Source organism: Nyctibius grandis, chromosome 6 (genome assembly GCF_013368605.1).
Source record: "Nyctibius grandis isolate bNycGra1 chromosome 6, bNycGra1.pri, whole genome shotgun sequence".
Lineage (NCBI taxonomy): Eukaryota > Metazoa > Chordata > Aves > Nyctibiiformes > Nyctibiidae > Nyctibius > Nyctibius grandis.
In genome coordinates, this window is record NC_090663.1 from 47,612,030 (window position 1) to 47,632,901 (window position 20,872).

General features: G+C 44.5%; 1 protein-coding gene across 1 annotated transcript in view; it reads right to left on the reverse strand.

Moving 5' to 3' along the window:
- TMA16 (translation machinery associated 16 homolog) overlaps nt 1-15,201 on the reverse strand; it is a 32,126-nt gene extending 16,925 nt beyond the window's left edge. Inside the window, exons 1-3 of the mRNA XM_068404156.1 lie at nt 15,056-15,201; nt 14,252-14,573; nt 13,027-13,139 (exon numbers count right to left, since the gene is read on the reverse strand). Coding sequence (XP_068260257.1) covers nt 13,027-13,139; nt 14,252-14,573; nt 15,056-15,201 — 581 coding nt within the window. The remainder of the gene's footprint in view (nt 1-13,026; nt 13,140-14,251; nt 14,574-15,055) is intronic.
- Nucleotides 15,202-20,872: the final 5,671 nt, after the last annotated feature.

Sequence of the window (20,872 nt, forward strand, 5' to 3'; positions counted from 1 at the left end):
TCATAGAGGATTAACCTGTCATTGTGCACAGGGGAAGCTGCTATAGCCCAAATAAAGGGCAAGGAGCATTTAGCTGTCTAACAGCCAGTGGCAACGGCTGCTAGGAGGCAGATGGAAGACACTGTAGCTATTGTTCACAGAATCACAGAATCACAGAATGTTAGGGATTGGAAGGGACCTCGAAAGATCATCTAGTCCAATCCCCCTGCCGGGGCAGGATTGCCTAGACCATATCACACAGGAACGCGTCCAGGCGGGGTTTGAATGTCTCCAGAGAAGGAGACTCCACAACCTCTCTGGGCAGCCTGTTCCAGTGTTCAGTCACCCTTACAGTAAAGAAGTTTTTCCTCAAATTTAAGTGGAACCTCCTGTGCTCCAGCTTGCACCCATTGCCCCTTGTCCTGTCAAGAGATGTCACTGAGAAGAGCCTGGCTCCATCCTCTTGACACTTGCCCTTTACATATTTATAAACATTAATGAGGTCACCCCTCAGTCTCCTCTTCTCTAAGCTAAAGAGACCCAGCTCCCTCAGCCTCTCCTCATAAGGGAGATGTTCCACTCCCTTCATCATCTTCGTGGCTCTGCGCTGGACTCTCTCTAGCAGTTCCCTGTCCTTCTTGAACTGAGGGGCCCAGAACTGGACACAATACTCCAGATGCGGCCTCACCAGGGCAGAGTAGAGGGGGAGGAGAACCTCTCTCGACCTGCTGACCACACCCCTTCTAATACACCCCAGGATGCCATTGGCCTTCTTGGCCACAAGGGCACACTGCTGGCTCATGGTCATCCTGTTGTCCACTAGGACCCCCAGGTCCCTTTCCCCTACGCTGGTCTCCAACAGCTCTGTCCCCAACTTGTACTGGTACATGGGGTTGTTCTTGCCCAGATGCAGGACTCTACACTTGCCCTTGTTATATTTCATTAAATTTCTCCCCGCCCAACTCTCCAGCCTGTCCAGGTCTCTCTGAATGGCTGCGCAGCCTTCCGGCATCTCAGCCACTCCTCCCAGTTTTGTGTCATCAGCGAACTTGCTGACAGCGCACTCTAATCCCTCATCCAAGTCATTAATGAATATATTGAATAGAACTGGTCCCAGAACCGACCCTTGAGGGACTCCACTAGACACAGACCTCCAACTGGACTCTGTCCCGCTGACCACTACTCTCTGGCTTCTTTCCTTCAGCCAGTTTACAATCCACCTCACTACCCGATCATCCAGACCACACTTCCCCAGTTTAGCTGCGAGGATGCTGTGGGAGACCGTGTCAAACGCTTTACTGAAATCGAGATAGACCACATCCACAGCTTTACCATCATCTATCCACCGGGTAACATCCTCATAAAAGGCTATCAAGTTGGTTGAGCAAGACTTCCCGTTGGTGAAGCCATGCTGAGTGCCCCTAATGATCCCCCTATCCTTGATGTGCCTAGAGACAGCACCAAGGACAAGTTGCTCCATCACCTTTCCAGGGATGGAGGTGAGGCTGACTGGTCTATAGTTACCCGGGTCCTCCTTCCTGCCCTTTTTGAAGACTGGAGTGACATTCGCTTTCCTCCAGTCCTCAGGCACCTCTCCCGTTGCCCACGACTTAGCAAAGATGATGGAGAGTGGCCTAGCAATGACTTCCGCCAGCTCCCTCAGCACCCGTGGGTGCATCCCATCAGGGCCCATGGATTTATGGACGTCCAGATTGCTTAATTGGTCCCTGACCCAGCCCTCATCAACTAAGACAGATTCCTCCTCTATCCTGACTTCTTCTGAGGCCGCAGGGGTCCAGGGCTCCTCAGGACAGCCTCCAACAGTATAGACAGAGGCAAAGAAGGCATTCAGTAACTCCGCCTTCTTTTTATCCTCTGTCTCCAGGGCCCCCACCTCATTCATCAGTGGGCCTACATTGCCTCTAGTGTTGGCTTTACCTGCAATGTATTTGAAGAAGCCCTTTCTGTTGTCCTTGACCTCTCTTGCAAGGTTTAATTCCAAGGAGGCCTTAGCTTTCCTAGTTGCCTCCCTACATCCTCTGACAACAGACTTATATTCCTCCCAAGTGGCCAGCCCCTCCTTCCACGATCTGTACACCTTCTTCTTCCACTTGAGTTTGCCCAGCAGTTCCCTGTTCAACCATGCAGGTCTCCTGGTACCCTTCCTTGACTTCCTACCTGTTGGGATGCTCTGATCTTGAGCTCGGAAGAAGCAGTCCTTGAACGCTAACCAACTATCTTGGGCCCCCTTACCTTCTAGTACCCTGTCCCATGGGATTTCCCCTAGCAATTGCTTGAAAAGGCCAAAGTTGGCCCTCCTGAAGTTCAGGGTTGCAATTCTGCTAGCTATTCTGTTCCTGCCACATGAGATCCTGAACTCTACCATCTCATGGTCGCTACAACCAAGGCTGCCCTCAACCTTCACCTCTTCAACCAGACCCTCCTTGTTAGTGAGGATCAGATCCAGCAGCGCTCCTCTCCTAGTTGGCTCATCCACCATTTGCATCAGAAAGTTATCATCAATGCACTGGAGGAACCTCCTGGACTGGGGATGGCTGGCTGAGTAGGCCTCCCAGCAAATATCAGGGTAGTTGAAATCCCCCACAACAACCAGGCCCTGTAATTGCGAGACTGCTCTCAGCTGCCTGTAGAAGGCCTCATCACCCTCCTCATCCTGATCCGGTGGCCTGTAATAGACACCCACAACAGTATCACCCCTGCCAGCCTGCCCCTTAATTTGCACCCACAAACTCTCAACTCGCTCCTGATCTGCCTCTGGACAGAACTCAATACATTCTAGCTGCTCACTCACATAAAGAGCAACTCCACCACCTCTCCTTAGTGGCCTGTCTTTCCTGAACAGGACATAGCCATCCATGACCACATTCCAGTCATGCGAGGCGTCCCACCAAGTCTCTGTAATTGCCACTAGATCATAGCCCCCCGACCGAACACGGATTTCTAACTCCTCCTGCTTATTCCCCATGCTGCGTGCATTGGTGTACAGGCATTTCAGGGAGCGAGCTGGGCACACCGATTTCATCCCAGATTCACCCCCTGATTTCACCCCAAGGGGATGGGGGGCCTCCTGGTCTACCTCAACACTAGAGCGATAGTGTTCCCCATCCCCCTTCGAATCTAGTTTAAAGCTCTCCGAATGAGCCCTGCTAATTCCTGTCCCAGAACCCTTTTGCCCCTACGACATAAACCTTTCCTATGTATCACTGTCACGCCTGTTGTCTTATAAAACCAGCCATTATCAAAGAACCCAAAGCCCTGCCTGTAGCACCAGTCTCGTAGCCAGGTGTTAATAGAGAGAATCCTACTATTCCATCCCACGTCATCACCTGAAAATGGTTCTACATGTATTCATCTACATGAAAATTGTTCTACATGTATTGCTAGTCAAGATAAGGTGTTACTTGCAAGGCATAGGAAGCAAACTCCCTAAACATATACCTTCAATTCATCCCTGCATAACCTGGTTCTCCAGCACTGAGAAGTTAACTGCTGTTCAATACAACAAATCAATTTTTTTTAATATTGCAATATTGGTGCGGTTTAAAAAAAAAAATCAAAAAATAATGTGGTTGAACTGAGAGCCGCGTTCCACAATGTATTAACTGGAACATCTTCTGTAAAACTACAACTGTGGGGGCTACTGCAGATAAAAGACTAGTATTGTCATGTGCTGCACTGACACTTAATCTACTCAGGCAAGCAAAGACAAAAATCTACATAGTAAAGACTATGCACTAGAATAAACACTCAGATGAGCAAGTCTCGAAATTAATACATTTGGTGACAACTGCTGAAAGAAACTTCCAAAAAATTAAAGAATTTAATTTTTTGTCTGTCACTGGGGGACCCTGAACTTTTTTTTAACCAAACTTAAGGGCTAAAATCATCCAGATTATCATATGAGAAAGGACAAGGTGTGTTACAATTGCCTTCTACGAGTATATCTGTCTAGAGAATCAGTTAGAAAGCCAGTAATATTTCCAATCTATTGAACCCTGAGTGCTCAAAACTGAGGGGCCTTTGGCTCCTACAACAATTTTGATTCCACATTTTGCTCTCTAGACTTCACTTGGCAATGTTAGCAGTGGACTAAGAGTCCACTGCCACAAAGGTGGCTCCAGTAGCCCAAGACACCCTGAGGCTGCTCTGAATGCCCTTAGAGCAGTAAACTTTTCAGCTGCATCAGAAAAAGCACCTGCGTTAGAATCAAGCAACATTACTTACATGCTATGACTTGCCAAATCTAGCTGCCTCAGTAACAACGCCTAATCAGTACAAAGCCAGCATCTCTTAATTCCTTTTCATGGACAGGATGACCTAATTACTGCAATATTAATGCATTAAGCAGAGAAATGAATGATGCATTTGGTACTCTCTTACCTGCAACAAAATAGATTGCCCTGTGCAATCTCTAACATTATACCTGAAAACCTTCTCCATGAAGCAAAGTTAAATGGGAGAATACTATTCCAGTGGGAGTTCCTTGCTTTAACTTCTTGCTGTTGCAAGAGGAACCAAAAGTAGCACTCTAACAAGAAACGTCAGCACAGATGTCTATATCAGTGTAACTCTACCCACAGAGACAATCACTAAAAGATTTGACTGAGTGTGCCACGTCATAATGAATAATCAGTACATCACTCCTTCACTCAGTCAGCTTTCTTGTGCATGTTTTTCTTTATGGCAAAGTCACAGATGTAAGCACTAAGAATCAAGTATGATTCAGTTATCTTTTGTGATTAAGCACTCTGAGAAGCAGTTATGAGGCAAGATGAGAGAGTTAAGGTACAAAGTAGTCAATTTAGAACTAGGAAAATAATCTACAATAAAAACTTACTTACAGTCAGTAGTCAGAGAGTACAGACAAAACATGAAGCAGCAGTGAAAACTTGCACATTAGGAAACTGCTTGATCCTCAACACACACTACTTGTAAATTCTTGCAGTAGCTCTGCTTGAGGATACATGACACAGCTATCCTAATGTCTTGGTTTGGCCTACACCAGGCCGATTTTCCTTTCAGTGATTTTTACTTTCAGCTAAGTCTCCTCTAAGTAACTGCACTTTCTGAAACTAACTGCATGTTTTGCAGACAGTGTCTGCTTCCAGGACTGATAACGCTCAAAGTTTGTAGTTATTGCTGAGGCACCGGTAGGGATGTTGTGCAGTAAGGCTCTTGCTGTACTTTTTTCTTAGAGAAACCAAGGTCACCGCTGAATTCCTCACTGCTTACAAGTGAAAAGCCGAAGGGGGGTCGCAGCTGCAGGGGGGAGCAGACAGGGCAGGTGACCCAAAATTGACCAACGAGGGTATTCCATCCCATACACGTCATTCTCGGTATAAAGCGGGGGGATCACGAGGGTCTCGCTCTTGCTCTTGCTCGCTCTTGCTCTTTCTGCTATGGCCGGTGTCCAAGGAGGACTCCGACTGTTTTCCTGCTGCCCCCGATCCCGATCTGTGCATCCCTGAATCCAGCTCTCGACCGTCGCTAGGCCCAGCCTGGGCCTTCCCGGAGCCTGCCCTGCAGTGCCGGTGGTGACGTTGCCGACATCGGGGGAGCTCGATCTTGGTTTTGTATATATATTTGTATATATTTGATTATTCCAATATTATTATTATACTCTTTTTCATTATTATAGGTTTATTAAAACTGTTTTAACTTTCCAACCCGTAAGTCTCTCTCCCTTTTCCCTTTCCCTTTCCCTTCGGGTGGGGGGGGAGGGTTAACAGAGAGCGTCTGCTGCAGGTTTAATCGCCAGCCCAGCTTTAAACCGTGACAGATTTATTGGCGCCCAACGTGGGGCTCGAGAGAAGCTCCAACAGGTTGCTCTGATAAGTCGAATCCCAGCTCCGGCGGGAGGAGACCCGGAGAGCTCAGCTGAGAGAGTATCAGATTTCTTCCTTTGAGATTTACGAGGGGTTGGAAATTAAAACAGATAGGGAAGATGCTGATGTCATTTTTGAGTACTGTGTTATCTCGTCTTTTTATAGAGTTTCTTTCACAGTTGAGTATTGCAATGATGCCTTACCTGCCGTGGGCACTGTGTTATTGTTTGCTTCTTATGAATGTTTACATGCGGTTTAGCAGTGGGCGCTGGTCGAAATGTATTGTTTTGGTATGGGGTTTGATACTGATTTATGCTGTGATAAACTGGGCAGTTACTATTCCGATCTCTTATCTCTATAACACAATGATGGGCAGTTTTAATCGCGAATTAGTAGCAGCGACTTCATCTGCACGCTCCAGGCGTCCTTTAGCTGATTCTGTTAATGATTACACTTCCAGTTTTACTTCAGGAAATAGTACCTTCTCCTTTTCTGCCAAGCTGGTTCCTCTAGATTTTGTGAAATTAGGATGGTGCTGTCTAGGTGGCATGTTTTTATTTTCGGTTGTCCTGAATGTGTTTCTGATGTGGGATAAGATTAAATATCGGTGCAGGGACAGTTGTAGGTGTTGTGCAGCTACCTCAGATCCTACAGCGTGTGCTGCCGCTACAGCCACTAAATCCACTGAAACCTCGGCAGCCTGCACCGCAGCTGCTACACCCCCCAAGATGGCCACTGCAGCTACTCAGACTCTAACGAGTCTCAGCACTCCCACGACAGCCACTGCATCTACTCAGACCCCAGCATCTAACGAATCTGTACCAATTGCTCCTGTAACCAGGAAGAAATACCAAAAGAAATCAGCTCGTGAAGAGGAGGATGATGACTCAGAGCCTTCTAAGGCAGAGCCATCACATGACCCAGGTGAGGGCCCTTCTCAGGCAGAGTCAGGGCCTGACACAGAGGGGGGTTCCCTTGATCGTCATTTTAAAGCAGACCCATCACAGAAGAAAGGTCGTTCTAAAGCAGAACTATCACAGGAGGAGGACTCGGATGTAGAGATAACCTACCACTCCTTATCCCTGAAGGACCTGAGAAATATAAGGAAAGATTTCAGCCGTTATGATGGTGAGCCAATTATTACCTGGCTGCTCCGATGCTGGGATAATGGGGCAGATAGCATGCAATTAGATGGCAGAGAAGCCAGACAGTTGGGATCCCTGTCCAGAGATGGTGGTATTGATAAGGCGCTTGCAAGAAAGTCAAACACTATCAGTCTCTGGAGGCGACTCTTGTCAGCTGTAAAGAGCAGGTATCCCTATAAAGATGATGTTATGAGTCACCTGAGCAAATGGACCACTATAGAAAAAGGTATTAACTACCTTAGACAACTAGCTGTGCAAGAGATCATTTATAGACACCCACGGGACATTGTAGATCCTGTAGATCCTGATGAAGTGGAATGCAACCGATCCATGTTCCGGAAGGTTGTGAAGAATGCTCCACCGACATATACCCACACATTGTCAATATTAGTCTGGGGAGAAGATGCTATGGCACGACCTAGTGTGGATGAAATGGCTAACTGTATGCGACAGTATGAAGATAGTATTTCTTCCCCACTGCAGGCACGCATCTCGGCTGTGGAAAAACTGACTAAGGAAAACAAAGACTCATTTAAACAACTGTCAGACAAACTGCCCAGGATAGAGAATAAACTTGACTCTCTACCTACACAGGCGCGCGTTGCAGCTGTTAGGAGAAAACGCCCTCCTACAGGACCAGCTCAAAGGAAACGGAACACATCACGAGGTATCCTGTGGTTTGCCCTGCGTGGTTATGGGGAGGACATGAACAGATGGCATGGACAACCTACCAGTACCCTACAGGCACGAGTACGTGAGTTGCAAGCTAAAAGAAATACCAGAGAGAATTTTTCTAGGAGGACGGCTGCTCCAGTTACCAGTGAGCAGGACCCCAGTCAGGGTAGATGGGCCTCAAATTCCTTTTTCCAAAGTGTGAATAGGAGAAATGAAGGTCCAGTCCCTGTGAGCAGCACGAATCCATTTCTTGATTAGGGGGGCCCTGCCTCCAGCCAGGTGGAGGAAAGGGACAACAGAGTTTATTGGACTGTGTGGATTCGATGGCCTGGTACATCAAAACCACAAAGGTATCGAGCCTTGGTAGACACTGGTGCACAGTGCACCCTAATGCCATCGGATCATAAAGGGACAGAACCTATCAGTATTTCAGGAGTAACAGGAGGATCTCAAGTGTTATCTGTATTGGAGGCCGAAGTGAGCCTAACTAAAAATGAATGGAAAAAGCACCCCATTGTGACTGGTCCAGATGCTCCGTGCATCCTTGGCATAGACTACCTCAAGAGAGGGTATTTTAAGGACCCAAAAGGGTATAGATGGGCCTTTGGTGTAGCAGCTGTAGAGACTGAGGACATTAGACAGCTGTTTACCTTGCCTGGCCTCTCAGAAGATCCTTCTGTTGTGGGGTTGCTGAAGGTCGAAGAACAACAGGTGCCAATTGCTACTACCACGGTGCACCGACGACAATATCGCACCAATCGAGACTCCCTGATCCCCATTCATAAACTGATTAGACAATTAGAAAATCAAGGAGTGATTAGTAAGACTCGCTCACACTTTAATAGTCCTATATGGCCAGTGCGAAAGTCTGATGGAGAATGGAGATTAACTGTGGGCTATCGTGGCCTAAATGAAGTTACGCCACCGCTGAGTACTGCTGTGCCAGACATGCTAGAACTTCAATACAAACTGGAGTCAAAGGCAGCCAAGTGGTATGCCACCATAGACATAGCTAATGCATTTTTCTCTATTCCTTTGGCACCAAAGTGCAGGCCACAGTTTGCTTTCACCTGGAGAGGTATCCAGTACACCTGGAATCGACTGCCCCAGGGGTGGAAACACAGTCCTACTATTTGCCATGGACTGATCCAGACTGCACTAGAAAAGGGTGGAGCTCCAGAACATTTGCAATACATTGATGACATCATTGTATGGGGTGATACAGCAGCAGAAGTTTTTGACAAAGGGGAGAAAATCATCCAAATTCTCCTGAAAGCTGGTTTTGCCATAAAAAGAGGCAAGGTCAAGGGACCTGCCCGGGAGATCCAGTTTTTAGGGATTAAATGGCAAGATGGGCGTCGCCAGATCCCGATAGAGGTGATCAACAAAATAACAGCTATGTCCGCACCAACTAACAAAAAGGAAACACAAGCCTTCTTAGGCGTTGTGGGTTTCTGGAGAATGCATATTCCAGATTACAGCCAGATTGTACGCCCTCTTTATCAAGTGACCAGAAAGAAGAATGATTTTCAGTGGGGTCCTGAACAACGACAGGCCTTTGAACAGATTAAACAAGAGATTGTGCATGCAGTAGCCCTTGGACCAGTCCGTACGGGACAAGATGTTAAAAATGTGCTCTACACCTCAGCTGGGGACAATGGTCCTACCTGGAGCCTCTGGCAGAAAGTGCCAGGGGAGACTCGAGGTCGACCCCTAGGATTTTGGAGTCGAGGATACAAGGGCTCCGAGGCCAATTACACCCCAACTGAAAAAGAGATACTGGCAGCATATGAAGGAGTTAGAGCTGCTTCAGAGGTAATTGGTACTGAAGCACAACTTCTCCTGGCACCTCGATTACCAGTATTAGGCTGGATGTTCAAGGGTAAGGTTCCTACTACTCATCATGCAACTGATGCTACATGGAGTAAATGGATTGCATTAATTACACAGAGGGCTCGAACAGCAAACCCTAATCGCCCAGGAATCTTAGAAGTGATCATGGACTGGCCAGAAGGCAAAGACTTCGGAATGCCACCAGAAAAGGAGGTGACACGTGCTGAAGAAGCCCCACCATATAATGAACTACCAGAGGATGAGAAGCAGTATGCCCTGTTCACCGATGGATCCTGCCGTCTTGTAGGAAAGCATCGGAAGTGGAAAGCTGCTGTATGGAGTCCTATACAACGAGTCACAGAAGCCACAGAAGGACAAGGTGAATCAAGTCAATTTGCAGAGGTAAAAGCCATCCAGCTGGCTTTAGACATTGCTGAACGAGAAAAGTGGCCAAGGCTGTATCTTTATACTGACTCATGGATGGTGGCAAATGCCTTGTGGGGGTGGTTAAAGCAGTGGAAGCGAAGCAACTGGCAGCGTAAAGATAAACCTATTTGGGCTGCTGAACTGTGGCAAGATATTGCTACTCGGCTAGAGAAACTAGTCGTGAAGGTACGTCACGTAGATGCTCACGTACCTAAAAGTCGGGCAACTGAGGAACATTGAAACAACCAACAAGCAGATCAGGCTGCTAAAGTGTTCCAAATAGACTTGGACTGGGAACATAAAGGTGAACTATTTTTAGCTCGGTGGGCTCATGACACTTCAGGTCATCAAGGGAGAGATGCAACATACAGATGGGCTCGTGACCGAGGGGTGGACTTAACTATGGACTCTATTGCACAGGTTATCCATGATTGTGAAACATGCGCCGCAATTAAGCAAGCCAAACGGTTAAAACCTTTGTGGTATGGGGGGCGGTGGTTGAAATATAAATATGGGGAGGCCTGGCAAATTGACTACATCACACTCCCTCAGACCCGCCAGGGTAAACGTTATGTGCTTACCATGGTGGAGGCGACCACCGGATGGTTGGAAACATACTCTGTGCCCCATGCCACTGCCCGGAACACTATTCTGGGCCTTGAAAAGCAAATCTTGTGGCGACATGGCACGCCAGAGAGAATTGAGTCGGACAATGGGACTCATTTCAAAAACAGTCTCATAGATAACTGGGCCAAAGAGCATGGCATCGAATGGGTATATCACATCCCCTATCATGCACCAGCCTCTGGGAAAATTGAACGGTATAATGGGCTGTTAAAAACTACCCTGAAAGCAATTGGGGGTGGAACCTTTAAAAACTGGGATAAGCATTTGGCACAAGCTACCTGGCTAGTTAACACCAGAGGATCTATCAGCTGAGCTGGCCCTGCTCAGTCAGATCTTTTACATACAGTAGAAGGGGATAAAGTCCCTGTGGTGCATGAAAGGAATCTGTTGGGAAAAACTGTCTGGGTTCTTCCTGCTACGGGCAAAGGTAAACCCATTCATGGGATTGCTTTTGCTCAAGGACCTGGATGTACTTGGTGGGTGATGCTGCAGGATGGTGGAGTCCGATGTGTCCCTGAAGGTGATCTGATCTTGGGTGAGAATACTTAATTCTGAACTGCATGATGTTAATTGCTGCATAATACTAACAGTGTTCATAAGTGTTTTTCAGGTTAAGACAGTGGTGATGAGACCAGAGCTAGCTGCAAGTGGTGTCCAGTAACCTCCTCGAGACTGACATCTTTAACCTGCAACCCGTGGGCATGAACCGTGACAAAACTCATACCATGTCTCCTGCCCTGAGAGACTCCTAGCCAGATGGAAACCCACAATCCTGAACTAAATGAACTTGATGAACTTTTTTTTCTGTATAGAGATGAATCATAAACTAATGTTATCTGTATATATTTTAAAATGAAAAGTTAGTGGTGATCTGAGTATGACGTGAATGGTATGGAATAAGGGGTGGAATGTCTTGGTTTGGCCTAAACCAGGCCGATTTTCCTTTCAGTGATTTTTACTTTCAGCTAAGTCTCCTCTAAGTAACTGCACTTTCTGAAACTAACTACATGTTTTGCAGACAGTGTCTGCTTCCAGGACTGATAACGCTCGAAGTTTGTAGTTATTGCTGAGGCACCGGTAGGGATGTTGTGCAGTAAGGCTCTTGCTGTACTTTTTCTTAGAGAAACCAAGGTCACCGCTGAATTCCTCACTGCTTACAAGTGAAAAGCCGAAGGGGGGTCGCAGCTGCAGGGGGGAGCAGACAGGGCAGGTGACCCAAAATTGACCAACGAGGGTATTCCATCCCATACACGTCATTCTCGGTATAAAGCGGGGGGATCACGAGGGTCTCGCTCTTGCTCTTGCTCGCTCTTGCTCTTTCTGCTATGGCCGGTGTCCAAGGAGGACTCCGACTGTTTTCCTGCTGCCCCCGATCCCGATCTGTGCATCCCTGAATCCAGCTCTCGACCGTCGCTAGGCCCAGCCTGGGCCTTCCCGGAGCCTGCCCTGCAGTGCCGGTGGTGACGTTGCCGACGTCGGGGGAGCTCGATCTTGGTTTTGTATATATATTTGTATATATTTGATTATTCCAATATTATTATTATACTCTTTTTCATTATTATAGGTTTATTAAAACTGTTTTAACTTTCCAACCCGTAAGTCTCTCTCCCTTTTCCCTTTCCCTTTCCCTTCGGGTGGGGGGGGGAGGGTTAACAGAGAGCGTCTGCTGCAGGTTTAATCGCCAGCCCCTTTCTAGTTAGACCAATGCTGTGGATAAGGTTGTACATCCATCCTCAACCATAAAATTTCACAGTCTCTGAGGAACATTTCAACTGTTTCAGGAGTTCCCAATTTAACACCTTCAAATGCGAGTATTTGGGCTCAGCTCACATAGTCCATCCAAACACTACTGTACTTTGACAGAAAATACTTTAAGTTCATTTTAATAACTTTCTAAACAATCATAGCATACCGACTAGCAAGCTGAGACAGAATGGAAACTCAAGGCCAGTCCTCTCCAGCTATCTTTTCCTTCCGTGGAAGGGGGAAGTAAAACTTAAAAGCAAAAACCAAACTTGCCATGGAACAGCAGGAAATCGCTAAAGAGGAGTTAACTATTCCGTTTATTCAGAAGTCTCTATTCTGCAGGAAGGTTTCTGGGTTTTCTGTTTTATGAACTCAGCACTTCAGCACAAGAAGCTAGACCCTAAGCAGGATTCTTAGTAAATCTTGTAGTAAAGTCAAACTAGGTGACTAAGCTTTATGTGAAAACACCAGCATCAAGCCATTCAGATTATGAAAAGCAAAATGCTGTGATAAGAAGAAACCTAACTTATAAGGACAATACCAAAAATCAAGCAGCAGACATATATACTTTGTATAAGTGTCAGTTCACATGGACCAGCAGTACTAAGTTATATAGGTCTTTCTTTTATCTTAAGGTTATATCAGCATAACCGTCCCCTTCTACCACCACCGCCCTCCCCTCAAACAAAAAATACTTACTGTGATGCTGTCCTTTGGATCTCTACACAGATTTTGCACAGTCAACTTACTTTTCTTTCTTTTCCTGTTTGTGTGCTTCCCTTGCAAGCTGCGCGGCTTTTCTGCTGTAAGGATGGATAACTTTTTTCTCTTGCTTCCCTCCTTGGGTTTTTCGTAACTTTGGCTGAAAAAAAAAATCAAAGATGCTGTACACTACTGAAGTAAAGTAAAACATTAAAGGGAAGATAGGAGCACACACCATGGTGAAGACTTAAAAGGTCATGCATCAACATCTCAGAAAGCCCTTAACTTATAGTAGCAGCTTATCAGTTCCACCAGTTAGATCTTACCCTCCCCAGTAACAAATAAATTTACTTGAACATGGTACATGCTGTAACAAAACTACTGGAGCACAGAAAATGCTGTGAAAAATCTTACATAGTGACTGCTCTCAAAATATCTATTTTGCAGACCCCTGCAGCTAGGAAACTAAGATTACCTCTCTGTATCTTTGCAGTAAATGTCCCCATTCAAGCTGCTATCCGATTGTTGCATCTGGATTTCTGACAAAGGCCATATGTAATTTGTACAACATAACAAAAAGGATTTTCTTGTCCCTCCCTGCAGATCATGAGAACACACCTCACACCAGGGAGCAGTCAGAGGCCTTCTCTAGCTGTTTGTGCAGCACAGAGGGAATACTACTCACAAATTTAAAAAATACTGTAACACTAGTTTAAGTTATGCTATTTTTTTTGTGAAAAAGTGTTTGAACAAAACTGAAAGGATTTATTAAACAGTACACAATTTTAATTCTTTAAAGTCTTTAACTGTGTGCAAAATAAACACCTGAAAGCAAAGAGGCCAAATGTGCAAACGTGATGCAGGACAAGGCGATCAATAAATGGAGACTTTAGTACATCATGTTATTCGCGTCAGCATCAGTGTTCAGGACTGCGAAAAAGACTTGCTAAAGTCAGAGAGAAATTATCCTGAACCCCGTAAGAAATCTCGAGGGGCTCCTTGCACTGGTTTCACAGGTTAGCCCCGTTCCTCGCGTCCTCCTCCCGCCACTCCGGAGGCGCTGGCTGCCGGGTACAGGCACACAACCAGCCCCGCCGCCCTCGCCCACCGGCCGCCCTCGCCCACTGGCCGCCCTGCCGGGATGGCCGAACACGACGCAACCCTCCCTCTCCGGGAGCGCAACCCGCTCGGGCGGCCCCCCTCCACCCCGCCTTCCCCCGGGGCCGCCGAGCGCCGGCGACCGAGCAGCTTTTAAATGCAAGGCCGCTTTACCGCCCTTAATCGCGCACACGGCCGCCCGCCGCGTTCCCGGGGACCCGACGCAGGCTCCCAAGGCCTCTCCACGAACGCCGGTGGGGCCGCTCCGGGTGGGAAGGGCCGGGAGCGCCGCCTGAGAAGCCCCCCGCCGCTCCCAGAGGCTGCTGCTGCGGCAGCCGCAACCCTGTCCCTGTCCCCGTCCCTGTCCCCGTCCCCACGCCGCCGCACGCACCATTGCGAGCCACCCTCCTTCCGCCACCGCGGTGCACCAGGCAAAGGGATCCGGGCGGGAGGCGCGGCGGGCGTTCCGCGGCGGGGCGGTGCCGGATGCCACCAGCTTCCCTGACAGCCCCAGCGTGACTTGTTACGAGCGTGGCTTTCCGCCCCCCCGCCCCCGAAAACAGAGGAAGAGCATGAAGGTGCGGGTTGTCCCGGGCTGCAGAGCTGTGCGGGTGCCGCCCGGAGGGTTGCACGGACGCGGCCACTAACGAAGGCTCGTGTTAAGAAGTCACCACCCAGACCATGGGCCTGTGGGAAACGGTCTGTGGCTGTTCAGCTCCGAGCGCCACCGGCTCAACAGAGACACCGTCTTCAGGCCTCAGTACATGTTGCTTTTCAGGCGCCGATAGCGATCTTCTGTCAAGTGTTTTATTTCGTTTCTATGATATTAACTGAGAAGCGCTGTAAATCAGTCCTCCTTTGGTTGGGGCGGTGTGACTTCTCACCAGGCTTTACAAAGGACTTTGTGCCCCAAAGCTTCCCTGTTCCTGCCAGCTTCATCATGGAGGCTGACAGACTTTACCCTCTCCTAAACCTTACCTCTCTGGGACACTGGAGAAATACAAGATAAAGATTTTATTGAGGGCAGGACTGTGCAGGGGTCCTCCCCAGCTGCCCCCAGTGAGGAGATCCTGACACCTGTGAGCAGCCTGCGTTTGTTCCAGCCCCGCTTCTGTAGGTGCCATCCTTACACCTGCGAAAGGACAATAAAAATTATTTGCCAAACTCAAGGTTTATGTTAAGACAGGATGTTTTCTTTCACTGCGGTGACCTACCAAACCTCTACCTATGGTATGAAAGATCTGCTTCTAAGTGATAATTAAAAATTCACTGGCACCTGCATGTGTCATTATTTTCACGTAGTAATGCTTAATACAGAGATATTAAGTAGTAATTTCATACTACTTCTTTATTTCACGTTCCCTGTTATGATCGGTGAATGCCGAAGTGCAGAATAAAAGTCCATTTTACAATATAGTAGTGCTTCAAGATTCTGATGTTTCTTACTAAGATATAACTTTCCATAGACATAATTCATAATTTCTCTAACATCTCAATGGCACTTGTCAAAGACACTCAGTGGGCCAGGGTCATTGCTATTACGTTAAAATATTTTCACTTTATGAATTATCAGCGAATTGTTCAGCTCGATGATTTACTTTGATCTTTGATAGTATGACAGGTCAGGGAATGTAGTTTACATCTGTGAGTATTGCCAAGTAATGTGCCACCATTGGAGATTTGCTTGTCTTCAAGCTACCAGAAGCAGTCAAACATGTTTATAATATGAAAATGTGTAAGAGCAATTGCTAAAATCTGCAGTCTGGTCTCATAGCACGGTGTGCTATTAATATCGGAAAGCCCTTTCCTGAACTAGAAGTGGGTCTTGTGAATGTCCGTCTCCTTTTCCAGGATGTCATTTCTCTTATGCTTAAACACTTTCTAATGTTCATCACAAATGTATCTGTCACTGATTTATGCCCACGTGCATTGTGCACTCTTGTGCTAGCATCATCCTTTTAGCTTAAATAGTACTTCTTTCATCCCTGTCTGTGAAAGAAAGTGGAAAAAACAGTAATTTTCTTTTAAAAACTAAGACTGCATGTTCTTCCAGCTTCTTAACTCTCTTGGCAAAAAATATAGTGGAATAGTAACTCACTGATAGAAAAGGTGTCTCACAGGAGCAGACGTGCTTTTTAGTGGAATATGTCTACTTTCAGGAGAAAGGAGAAACAGACATGGCTGCTACTAACATGGTCCTGCTAGTAGTTCTTACTATATATGATCAGTTGTCTTTCATTTGTCTAAAAGTGGAAAGGCAGTACTTTTCTATCTTTTAGTAACGCTACATGAAAATTTGATTTGTTCAAGCCAGGGACCAAATATTCAAAGAAATATATTCATTGTAAAGATTGTCCCTAGACAGTATTTCCCCAGGGTTTTTTTACCAAAAAAAAAAAAAAAAATAAGGCAAGTGTGATTAGCTCGAGCAAAGTCTTCATTCAGCTTATATTGGAACACTACCTATTTGTGCACTTGCAATAAAACTGTTACATAGTTTTACAGAACTGCTACAGAAGGCAGTGACAGTAGCCAACTTTTTTTTTATCTAATAATTTAGGATGTAGCAATCATAGACAAGAAACTGAGCACTGAATCCAAGTAAACAGATTTAGAGTTATGTTGTCAAACAGCACAGGAATCATAGTAGCAAAGTAGTGAATAGCTCTGGTTTAATACTGTTCAAATCTACATGGGACCAGCAACTTATATCTAGCTGAGGGATGCTGAAGGAAGTCAGACAATATGGTAAAATGACAGTGAAAACATTTTGACTGTGGGGTCCCACTCATGAATACAAACCAAATATGAAAAAAGTAATTTTTAGACTCTTTATTCATTTGGATGAACAGAAATGTGGCTATGTTTTTGTCTTCTAAGAAACTAATTAAAATACTGATGAAGAAACAGTATTGACTTAAGACTTTGCTTTTAGTGAACAATTTCCAAACTTGCATCAGGACCACACTGTGATTGCAGTCCTTCCTTCCTTCAGGCACCCAAATGCAAACACAAGCCTGAACACTCACTTTCCTGTTGGCCTGGTGGCTCTGCTCTCAGCCACGTCCTTAGCTTGGAGACTTCAGAGCATGCATGCCTGGAAGTGTCAATATCTATGCTATTCCCAGCAGAATACCACAGAAAATGTCCTGTGATCTCCATCTAGTTTTCGTTTCACAGAGATACGCTGGGTGGGAAGCAGGGGGATGTGTGTAACTGGCTTTACTTCTGAGCTGGAGGACATGGTTGGGACACAAGTTGGAGCTGAAAGGTACCCACAGTGCAAAATTACTGAGACTCATTCTACCTAACCTTAAATTTTTAATTGGGACATTAAGAAAGAAACGGAGGCTCTGTAGATACTTAATGGGCAGCTTCAAGGGGCCATTCAGCTGGTCTTTCGCCATTGACTATAATGAGACCCCTGGGTGATGATGCATCTAATTTGATGACCTAGTTACAAACCAAAAACTATTCAATGTAAATGTGCACTGATTTCTAGTCCAATCTTGTTCTTTAAATAGTTTACAATCTGTAAAAAAAAAATTGTTGCCTTTTAGTACTTCACCCTCCTCATCTACAAAGGATCTTTTGGAAAATGTCTTGACAGCTGTGTAGAATAATTGCCATGTAAGTTCTCCTCAGTCATGTATTTATCCTGTGTGTGTGTGGGGAAACACCAGGATCCAAATTTGGCATGTTGATATCTGGATCTTAATTTGAATTTTTTTGCATTAGTTTTACAGATACTATTGCAAATGCATAAATTAAAATAAAGGGATACCTGGCTGTGATACACTTTCCTATGGTGTTCTGTATCAACAAGGCAAAATAAAGTAGGTTTACTAAGTATAGATTAAATATTCTTACATCCCTGAATAGATTTGCTATTAAATTCTAGTTACTATGGAATATCATGTGAAATATTATAAAGCAGTGACTACAGTTTGGTACTTAGAAGACAGTAGCCATACAATTCTCAGAAGGAGACCCCATTATAATGACAATACCACGTACCAGATTTTCAGAAATTCTGAAATGTAAGAATTAGACCAATTGACATGCAAGAGTTAGACTGATTTCTGAATATTGTTGAAAATGTCATTTGCAGTGTTACAACTGCATTAATTAGAATGGAGGTTAAAGTTGTGGTTAGCTTAGTTTTAATAAAATGCAAATTTCCTGAGTTCAAGGGAATCAACTAAAGGTTAAAGCAATTAACAGCTGGGTTTAGAAGCAAGAAAAAAAGTAATGAGCAGGGGAAACTACATCAGTGAGGGAGCAACGAGTAGTCAGACATAGCTTTGGCAGGATCTGCCTCAGTCTGAAATGCATCTGTAGTGCAGCTTTAGTGGAAAGACACATGTAGTTTCTTGACTATCATGTTATCAATAAGACCAAGCAATACAATAGAAATAGAAAATTGCAGTTATGCTTAGTTATTTTGCAGATTTTTTTAAGCTAATCTGTCTTACATTTGTAGTTTACAGATGTGCTATTAACTAACGAATGAAGGATATAGCCACATAATCATAAACATAATAGAAAATACACCACTAACCTTAAATTGTGCTGGGGTTTGTTTGTTTGTTTGTTTTTCCCACTTAATGTATATTTATTGCAAAGTTCCTGATGAATGCTATGCTCTAAGGAATGTGAGTTTCTTTCTACATATGCAGAGTTCAGATCTGCTCACAGCAGTGAGGAGGGTATGAATGAAACTGGTATGGTATTGTTCCAGGGATTGTTTAAATATAAATAAATCAGATAAGAATGATAAATCATTGAAACCGATACATAGTCTAGGTTATCTTTAAATCAGCCCTTAGGAGAATAAATCAGGTAACACTGAGCTCAGTGTTGTCACAGGTCACTGACAGAGTTTCAGCAAATCTGAGGATGCATTCACTGGTTTAAATATTAAATATTTGGGTCACATACCCTAATATTTGCTGTATCCTGATTTCATAAATACAATGCCATTTGCTTTTAATTTAGCCAAGTTTATGCTTTGAAATTACATTCCTATCAATTCAATGCCATTGTTTAAGTCTACAGTTTACAGATTGTGAACATGTTTATCTGCATAGCTGAGGCAGTATTTCTACAAATTTGACTTTAATGACTGAACAGAGCTCTAAATGGAGGTAAGAGGGCCTTGTTTTGAAACTTGTGTTCTTCATGTGGATTATAGCAGATTTTCCAGCATTTGTCTGAAATTTTCTTTAAATTGCTTCTATTCGGCAAATTTGTTTTTACTTCTGTCATTGATTCTGGTGTATTTTACACTGATATCTTAATTTCTCTGCTAATAAACTAAGAAAAGGTACGAGAGATGTATCCAATTATAAATTTCACTCTTCCCTTCCTGGTTTACAATTGTTTCTGAACTATACTGCACAAGAAACTGCTAACTCCTAATATGCTCCTTTGATTATGCTTCATGCTACCTACTTCTGTATTTCCTGATTTTTCTAAGTGCTGCTACTTTTTTTTTTTGTTTTTAATCTCTCCTTTCTAATTACACTGAAGCTCTTCCTAATGGATTCCTGTCACTAATCAGAGCAGCAGAAGACCACTTACTCGTTTTGACAGAGCCTCCTAGGCTAATGCAATTACCTGGCATAGTCAACCATTTTATCAATCCCTTTGACCTTTTAAAATTAATGCTCTTGCCACTTTATTTGTTTAGATTTTTAAGAGGCTCTCTGGTGCACTATATAGTTACAGATTTTTTAAAATTCTAAATAGGATTTAGCATATTAAAAATACTTAAAATTAAATAGCAGAAATCATCCTCCATGCAAATAAACTACAGTGTTCTGTAAAATCACCCTCTTCTATCCCCTCTGTTTTCTCTTTTCCTTTCCCATCCCCTGTACTTCTGCCACAATCAAAAAAAAATCATGCATGGTAAAATAGAAATGTTTCAAATGACCAATTCTTCTACATATTTTGAAAGTCCCTAGTAATACAGCAGCTATGTAGCATACTCTGCAAGTTTCCAGTTTTAAGATACTGAGTGTTGAAGTATCTAAGTTTAAAACTTTCTAGAGGAAAGAACCTGAAATGAGACTACAGAGTAGTAGTATAACGTGCTGCCGCTGTATAGCATGGCATCTTCAGCAAAGAAAATCAAATCTCATATATTAGATCCTTTAGATACTCTGTTTTGCAGGCTCTCTTCAGGACCAAACTCTAGTCAGGGTGCAAGTGAGTGTATAAATACGCACAGATTCAGCTCTCTGGAACCCACAGTTTCCTTTGGGCCCTTAGTGTGCCCAGTGGCTCAAAGCTCAGCTAAAATGATTGACAATTCAGTATGTGGGCAGATATATCTGGGCAACATGCCTGTAGCTTAGAGAATGAACTGCTTCTGCCTCTGCTTAAACTTCTGTCTAGACAATCTGGGCACCCATCTGAAGAATTCCTCCTTATTCCCATTAAAATGTACCTATTTGTGCAGTTGCAGCTGAAATTCACAGTATAATGACTTAATTTTATTCTTGTGAGACTTAAGCTATTGTAACTTTTTTCTTTGATAGTGAATTGAATCTACTGCCCAAGAAATTTATCAGACCTGTCCTAGATATATCAGGATATTTTCACTATACATGCACTAGGAGTGGAAACATAAGAAAAAAAGTCTTTGACAATATAGAAGATGGTTACAGAGTTAGCTTAAAACATTCATATTTATGTGGGACACAGAAAAACCTGAAATGACTGAAATCTCAGTGGTTTGTGTACCATTAAAGTTTGAGTGACAGTAGATAATTTCTTAGTCCTATCTGT